This window comes from Citrus sinensis, chromosome 3, assembly GCF_022201045.2.
Source record: "Citrus sinensis cultivar Valencia sweet orange chromosome 3, DVS_A1.0, whole genome shotgun sequence".
Classification (NCBI taxonomy): domain Eukaryota; kingdom Viridiplantae; phylum Streptophyta; class Magnoliopsida; order Sapindales; family Rutaceae; genus Citrus; species Citrus sinensis.
This window is the reverse complement of record NC_068558.1, coordinates 45,557,761-45,566,109: the sequence shown is the minus strand read 5'-3', so window position 1 is coordinate 45,566,109 and position 8,349 is coordinate 45,557,761. Positions and strand designations below refer to the sequence as shown.

The window sequence follows — 8,349 nt, the reverse complement described above, 5'->3', positions numbered from 1 at the left end:
GTAGGTGATAGATAAAATTTTAAAAATTCTTTGAATTCCATTTTTTTTGCACTTTTCGTAATTTTTATAATTCATTTTCAAGGTAATTCCTAGGTGTATCGTAAGTGTCGAATCGTAAAACTTTTATTTATTTTTCCATGCGTTGTGTGTGTCGCGTCGGACGGGATTTTTTCGCACTGACGGCGAGGAAAGACACTAGGCAACAACTATACATTCGGTACGTCGGTCCGGGTTTGTCAATTCCAATAGCTATGCCATCACAAAGAGTGGCTATGATCATGCAGTTATGTTGTTGTTGCTTCTCCAACGTACAATTCCAAGGCAGTTATAGTCTAAGTATGTTTGGACGACGGTAGTTTTCTTAAAATTTTGCCTAAATTACTAAAACTATCCAAAATAATAAATATTAACTTATTTATATTGTTTAAGATTTTGTAATGGATTAACAACTCGACCTTTAGCTGAGTAATTAGAACCACTCTTTTATAATTGTGAGAGTACTGATTTGAACTCTCACAAAAGTATTATGAGGATTTAATTTTTTTTATTAAATTTAAGTGAAGACGGTTTTCTGTCTTTTAAATGTGAGTGGAGTTGACGTTTATCAAATATTAGAAAGAGTTAAAATCTGAACAGTACTATATAAGATTTAAGATAAATTAGTCCTAATAATTATCTGATTATAAATATTAATTATAATCTCATTTAATATGAGTTGTAATCTAAACAATACTCTCATATAATTAGAAAAAAAGAGGGTTTTGTAATGGACTTCAGAACAGCGTACAATGAACTGCCACATAAATTGTCAATAATTGACAATTAATGAACGAACAAAGAATTAACGCACAGTATTGCTTCGATGCACCAGCTTTTGTTGGGAAATTATGACGTCGGTGTTTATGTAAAGAGCAAGCTTATTGTGGAACTATGAAGTGACATTCGCGGCCCGTAAAACACAAAGATTGTAATGGCAGTTTTGACATCTAAACACCCCACGAAGCGTGGTGTAGGAAGTTTTATTTTAGATTTTTGATATTTTTTTATTTTTAATTAGAGTTAATTGTGTATATATTTTTTGTATTTTATTTTCAATACAATTATGATTTAATTTTAAGTAAATTAGGAAAGTGTGTACTTAAAAGTAATTTTATCATATAATAAATATGGAGATCTTGTTATTCAAGTTCAATTCTTTTATAAAAACCTCTCTTTCATAATTCACTTAAGATTATCTATTGTAGTGTAGAGGTATTTTGATTAGAATAACGTCTAATCTCGTTGTAAAACATTATCATAATCTCATGAAAATCATTTCAATTAGAAGGATAACTAATCACACTTTGATTGGACGTAAGTTAATAAGATCATTCCTAAAATAATATCTAATATCATGTTGACTCAAAATATTTTTAAAATAATATCTAATATTTATCTACCCTTGATAATCTTCTTGCGCTACCTTGCTGCGTCAGAGTCTCCAAGCACATTACCGCAGTCAATATTTACTTGCAGGGATGAAATAGTGGTGGTTTTGAATTGTGCACCTACACCGGCAGATCTGTGTCACAAAAAAGGTGAAGTTAATAATTATAGAAAATAATCTAAAAGCTGCGTTGGGTACTTGGGTTATTTGATAATTGATACATAGCTTGATAATGGGCATGATTAGATTTCTCTTCATCCACACGAGTGAATTTAACAAAGTCATATAAAAAGATGGAAAAGAAAAAAACACACAAAAATAAAATAATGGTTTGGTTGACTTTGCTTTGTGAGGAAAAAAAGGGATTGTTGGGCCCTTTGAGCTTCAATTAATTACGCCGCTGCATAAATACTATGCCTTAGTCTTTGTCTAAAGAGAGCATCCATTACTCTACAAATTGCAATGGGATATCTGCTTTAATTCTCATTGAAATGTGAAAGGGCGATTTTGATTTTCAATTTTCAAAATGAGTTTAATCGGTTGTGTGGTGGCAACCAAACGAGTCAGTCTCACGGCATCAAATGTCAGCATGAATAGCTTCGCTGAAGCCAGTTACAGATAATTACTGGATAAGAAGGGGAGAAATAGAGAGTATATACTTGGACCAAATTATCTATAGATAATTATGTGTGGTGGCAACCAAACAAGTCTGTCACGGCATCAAATGTCAGCATGAATAGCTTCGCTGAAGCCAGTTACAGATAATTACTGGATAAGAAGGGGAGAAATAGAGAGTATATACTTGGACCTAATTATCTATAGAATTTTCAAAGGTAAATAATCGTGGTTTTGGACAAATCAATGTTTCTTATATATTACGGCATTTGGTTTCTTTATTATACATGCCTCTTTTGGGGTAATTACACAAGTCCAAATATAGTCCACTCTCTCTCTCCCATGTTTTTCGGGTGAAGTTTCAGCACTTGGCCCTGACAGTACGACGCTTCAATATCATATACATGAAGCAGTGCCCCGGGTGGATCATATTTTTGCTTCCTTTTCATGGACTGCTCTCTCCGGATGGAGTTGATTGTATACCACTGAAGTTTTCCCCTTTTAGAATGGAAATCACCTGGATGGATGAATGGTGATCAGAGATAATTAATTGTTAAGGAAAAAAATAAGCCAATATATATATATATACATGAATTGGTTGCGTGGCAATTACAGTACCTCGCTCATACAGGGTCGTGAAGTTGGCTTACTGATGGTGCATTGAGTTGCCGCAGCCATTACCCTGTAAATTCCATGCATGTCCGAAAAATCCAAATCTTCTTCCAACAACTCATGAAATTTTCTTTGAAGCATCAATGGCCGAGCCTGTCAAACAAATTGCAATGATTAAAGTCAGTTTGCTAAATGGGAAAAAAAAAAAAAATAGGTTGTGACAGCTGAAGGCGTTGAATAAAGCCATTTCAGTAAGACTGATTCATAAATACAAGGGATATTTTCACTAAAGTTGTCCCATTTGTAATTCACATTTATGGCCTTCTCCAGCGTGTATGAAAGTGAAAAATAAATGTTTACTGACCCACTCGATCAAACTTCTGTAGTCCTGTGGCATTGATCTTCGACAAAACAGCCGTAAGAGTAGAACCCCAAAGGAGAAGACATCTGATTTTAGTAATTGCATTGATTCGCTATTTAATGTATCCTTAAGCTGCCACCTTATAAGCCAAAACAAACTTCTTTTTCAGCCAAAATATATTTGTGCAAAATTGTTGTATTGGATGGTATTTCTCGAAGTGAATATAATGAAAAAAGAAAAAAAAATCAATTTGAATTAAACCAATTTTGACTAGTACCTATTATTGGAGATCGATGCATGTTCATGATGAAGCCATGTTGCTTTTCCAAAGCCAGAGATCTATTAATTATGTGGGGTGGAAAAAATTAAAAAAAAAAACATGGTTATTGAACAGGAATGATTAAGCCTTGGAAGAAACTTGGTTATTAATTTTGAGATATTCACCATGGGTCGTAAGTCATGCCGTAGAAAAATGTTGTGAAGCTGTAATTCACCGTGAGCAATTGGGCCCCGAGGACACTCTTGGTGCATGTATCGAACACCTTCAGCTATTCCTATGGCAATCTTCAACTTTTGTTGGAATTTCAATTTCAGCTCATTATGCGGGGAGGCTGAACTAATTCAAAAGTTGCAGTTAACAAGAGTATCTCAATCAAGAAGAATATCATTTACATTAAACAAGGACTGATGGCCTTTTTCTGTAAATAATCTCAAATAAAGAGCGTAGGGTTAGAACTCACGGCAAAGCATATTGTCCAGTGTCCCTTCTCTTGGATGCGGATAGACTGAAACTGATGCACTATCACTCTGGTGGTAACCAAGCAACCCCAGTATGTTTTTATGGCGCATAGACCAGGCTGCTTTCTTTTCTGCTTCAAGAATGCTGCTGGAATCTCCTGTGAATCTCTTTACCAGGACAAACGCGTGATACTCCGATAAATACCCAAGGTAACCCACATAGTTCTTGCATTGCCCCATTAAAGCCTTTGTGGTAAACTTATCTGTTATCTCCATAATCACTTCCCAGCTTAGCTGCAGTGGCTGGCCTAGCATTAATTTGGCCTTTGAAAACTTTATTGGACTGTTAATTTGTACATCCTTTCTTGGTGACGCCACATCAGTTATATTTTCATTGTCCTGCTGTGCCTCAGACAGCGTTTGATTTTCACTTTGTTTGCTTGTATTAGCCAAAAAAGGAGAAGAAGGCTGCTGTTCTGGCAGTAAGGAGGAATTAACACGTAGGTCTTCTTGCAATATGAATCCTTTCATGAGCTTCGGAGATTTTGGTTTGTGTATTTCTTCCATGATCATTGAACATTCTGATCTATCAAATGAATCTAAGTGATGATCAGGGACCATGGCTTCATCATCATTGCTCACCAATGATACATTACAGTCTGTGCCATTCAACCGGAAACTGACGTGTCTTGAAAAGCAACTGCAACAAGAAATACACAAGGATCGACTATTTAGTATCTAGATAATCACAGTGGTGCGTAAGAGCCTAACGATCCTTGCCTGCGGCTTCTTCCATTTGTATGTCAAATTCACTGTATTACTTACAAAATTGATATGTTTAAAAGGATACATTTACATAATTAGTTATATATGAGAGCATGTAGCAAAAGGGAAAGGAGTGGCGAAACCTATCCATTACAATCCAAGTAGCCCTTGAATTGTTAGCTTCCTCAATTATAACATCCCTTGGCCGGAAGCCTGCAGCAATTTTTACCTGAAATTTCACCTGCGACAGAAGTAACTGATTCGTTATGCTAGCCAAGGGTATTACAAGTTAAGAGTTTACTTAATTTTCTGGAAGAAAAAATGACCAAACAAAAACTTAGGAGTGCAAGAATATTTTCCATTATTATGGAAAAATGAAACAAAAAACGTAGGAAAATGTTCACAAAACTTATTATCTCAGAGCCAAAAATTCAAGCAAGTGACTTGTTTAAAAAATATAAATAAATAAAAGCAGGTGATACTGATGCACCAGGGGTTGCAGGGCGGGGAACAGGTCTAGAAGGACTTACTCCCTTAGATTTGCAGCAATCATAAAAAGGCCTGAAAATTTGCTTGTAAACTTCCTTTCTGTCACTGATCTCTTGGCAGAGGAAGCTGATGTGTGGATCTTCCTCACACAATTGATTGCACTGCTGATCTTCCCTGCAACCTGCGTAAGTTGAGGACCCAGTTGCCTCCATAGCGTGCAGAAGTGTGAGAACCAATATCTCATCCTCTGCATTATTCACTTGTCTCACGGCCTTCAAAAGTGGTGCAACACCTGTATTCTCTATGCAGATCTTGATTCCTTCCAAAACCACGATCACACTCTGTTTGCTCTCTCTCCTTTTTCTAATACTCATCATTGTTACAAGGAATTTACAGCTCCTATTGGCTGCTACTAATTGATATCTATGATATGTTTTGTTGTTTTTTTTTTTTTTTTTCTATTATTGTTTGTTTGGTTAGCTGTGCATGCGGTTCATGCCTAGCTATGTGATCCAAATACACGATCTTATTGTATTCATCTTAAACTGGTGGCATATTATGTCCGCATAGTGATTCTTGTTTCCGACTTTGAGTCTAACGCACAACATTGTAATAACCGAAAGAGAATGTTTTGTTGCTGCTATTCGATTCGCCACGTCAAGGATACAATTAATAATCTGGCAAAGTGTTGCTAATGCAAACTATATATATAATTAGATCAAATATAAAAAACGAGCACATTATTGAGCTTTATGATAATACCAAGTTTATGTTCTTCCTCATTGTATCATGGATTTTACAATTTCGACAATATTAATTGGCAAACAAACACCAGTACCCTCCTAGCTTCCTCATGATTTATCTCCTTCTTCAACTCTCTCTAGCTTCCCCTAGAAATCTCCAACATCATGGCATCATATCACCACCATAGAGATTACCAATGCCTATGTTCAATCATAAGACAGTTTAGGCTCTTTGCTTTGAACTATCCAACGTTCTTAATCGAGACAGCTGGATCGTTCTTCAAAGGCCCACAACAAAATAACTGCCACATTGTTAATACTTTATAGGAGCTAAGCTAAATTTGTTGGCTTAATGTTTTATGATTTTCTTTTTTGAAATTCTATAAATTAATTGTACGTTATTTTTATTCTAGTGAAATTTGGATAATGTTACCTCCATTTGGTTTAATTGTGTAATGCTCTCTCATTAGCTGCACTACCAGCTTAATGTATGTATATATATATATAGAGAGAGAGAGAGAGAGACAGAGACAGAGAGAGTGGTAAAGGCATTCAAAATTTCAAATTCAAGCTCTATTGTTTTTATTTAAATACATGGTCATCTGAATTAATCTGATAACAGTCATCTGTTATTTGAGATAAATAATAAATTTAAAGGCGTTTACACAAACCACGCATTAATTTAGTGGAAAACGCTTAATTGTAAATGAATGTAATTGCACAATATTGTGTGAGACTCGTTTGTCACTAGCAGGGTGGTGGGCTGATCTTGCCCTCAAACTTGGCTTCAGCGTTTGCACATGAAGATGAGAACGGCAAATTAGCTTCAGCTTTCTTGGCGGAGCCGACGTCAAAGGCCAAATCCACGCCAACCAATTCAACACCATCACAAGGAACCACTGAACTGCAATTTAGATTAACACCTACATTTGTAATTGAGGTTCCCTTAATGTTCTTGTAATGAACATCGGTGATCTTCACGCGCGATGGCTGCAAAATATAACTAAAATAATTAGCAAATTTATGACAATTCTATGTTAACTTATACATATTAGAATATATACTCCAATGCAATGTATTAAAACATATATTTTATTATCTTTTAGTTTTCTCAAGTGCAAGAATCCATATTTTTTCTTAATGCAGACATACTTTTAAATCATGCAGTTTACGAGAGTTAAAAATTAACTCTTTTAAATCGCATGATTTAAAAGTATGTCTGTATGAAAAAAAAAATTGAGAACACCCGCACTGTAGAAGGAGACTCTCTCTCTCTCTCTCTCTATGTAATGCATGTATCAATTTGAAACATTGTTGTTTGCTGAGCTTAATACCTCATTCTTTTTGGCACCATAGTTTTGGTCTATGATAATGGGATTCTTAACCTTGTCCATGATAATATTGTCATAAAAGATGCGAGAAGCTTTAAGAGAAGCTGATCCCCGCTTTGTCTTAATTCTCAGGCCATTTGTGGTGTTAATTAGTGTACAATTGAACACAGTGATCCCATTCACATCCATCTCGTCCGGTTTGTTTCCAAGGCTGCCAACGCTGGTATTACACAGAACGTTAAATATATGAGTAGGAATTGGCATTGGTACAAATTAACATTTTAAGAGGGTTATAATTTGTAACTAACTTACCTGATGCCATGTCCAGGACCACAAGTGATTCGGGAGACGGAAATATCCGTGGAACCATGTCCAATGGAAACACAATCATCGCCGGTTCCAATCTTGCTGTTGGTGATGTTAACAAAACTGGACAAGCTTAAATGGATACCGTCAGTGTTAGGGCTTTCATCCGGAGCAGTGATGTTGAGGTTACTGGCCGTGAAGTTTTGGCAGAAGACGAGGAGGATGTGGAAGCCTTTGCTGTTGAGGGAATTGATCCCAGTAACAACGGAATTGTTCACATGGTTGAATTTGATTGAAATTGGGAGAAGGTCACACTTAGTAGCAGAGTGCTGGGGATTAGAGTCTTTTAATTTCCATGAAGCGGCACCTTGGCCATCAAAAGTACCTCCACCAGTGAGAAGCAAACCATCTATGTTTTCAAACAGGATCCAGTCTCCATCAGCGTATTCCTTGAGGTCAGTTGTGGCTTTTACAATGCCCCGAACTTCAACAGTTATAGCGCTTTTGCATGGCCCTGAAAAAACTACTGGCCCTGTCAGAAATGTTCCTGAGGGTATAAGAACCTTTGCTGGAGCACCAGATCCGCATGCCTTTGCCCAAGTCTCAGTAAATGCCTGCAGCATGCATATATATATGATCAATTAATTAAGAATTTGTAAAATGACCATTTTCATTTTTGCATTATATACATATCTATATGTTTCTTGATTCTTATGAATATTTTACGAGGGCTAGGTGACGCATGGGCATGGCTTTATCAATGAATTTATTACCTGTGCATTATTTTTGTCGCCATTTGCCTCAGCACCAAATTTTGTAACATCAAAATATAAGCTATAGTTGGGTTCTGCCCCTTGCACCACAGAAGAGAGAAAAGTTAATCCTAGGAGAAGAACAGCCTTGACAACAAATCTCTCTTGTCTTGCCATGGTGCTCTTAGCTAGCCGCGAGCTATAGTTTCGA

At 36.2% G+C, this 8,349-nt stretch overlaps 2 protein-coding genes across 2 annotated transcripts; both read right to left on the bottom strand.

Moving 5' to 3' along the window:
- Nucleotides 1-3,321: 3,321 nt before the first annotated feature.
- LOC102627166 (uncharacterized) lies at nucleotides 3,322-5,515 on the bottom strand. Its single transcript, XM_052438526.1, has 3 exons — nucleotides 5,048-5,515; nucleotides 4,661-4,758; nucleotides 3,322-4,452 (listed from the first exon to the last, which is right to left on the bottom strand). The coding sequence occupies exons 1-3, from the start codon at nucleotides 5,381-5,383 to the stop codon at nucleotides 3,744-3,746; spliced, it is 1,143 nt and encodes a 380-aa protein (XP_052294486.1). The 5' UTR covers nucleotides 5,384-5,515; the 3' UTR covers nucleotides 3,322-3,743.
- Nucleotides 5,516-6,411: 896 nt separating this feature from the next.
- Nucleotides 6,412-8,349, bottom strand: LOC102626895 (exopolygalacturonase clone GBGE184). Its single transcript, XM_006480053.3, has 4 exons — nucleotides 8,160-8,349; nucleotides 7,393-8,000; nucleotides 7,084-7,300; nucleotides 6,412-6,739 (listed from the first exon to the last, which is right to left on the bottom strand). Exons 1-4 carry the CDS (start codon nucleotides 8,313-8,315, stop codon nucleotides 6,497-6,499), a joined length of 1,224 nt encoding a protein of 407 aa, XP_006480116.2. The 5' UTR covers nucleotides 8,316-8,349; the 3' UTR covers nucleotides 6,412-6,496.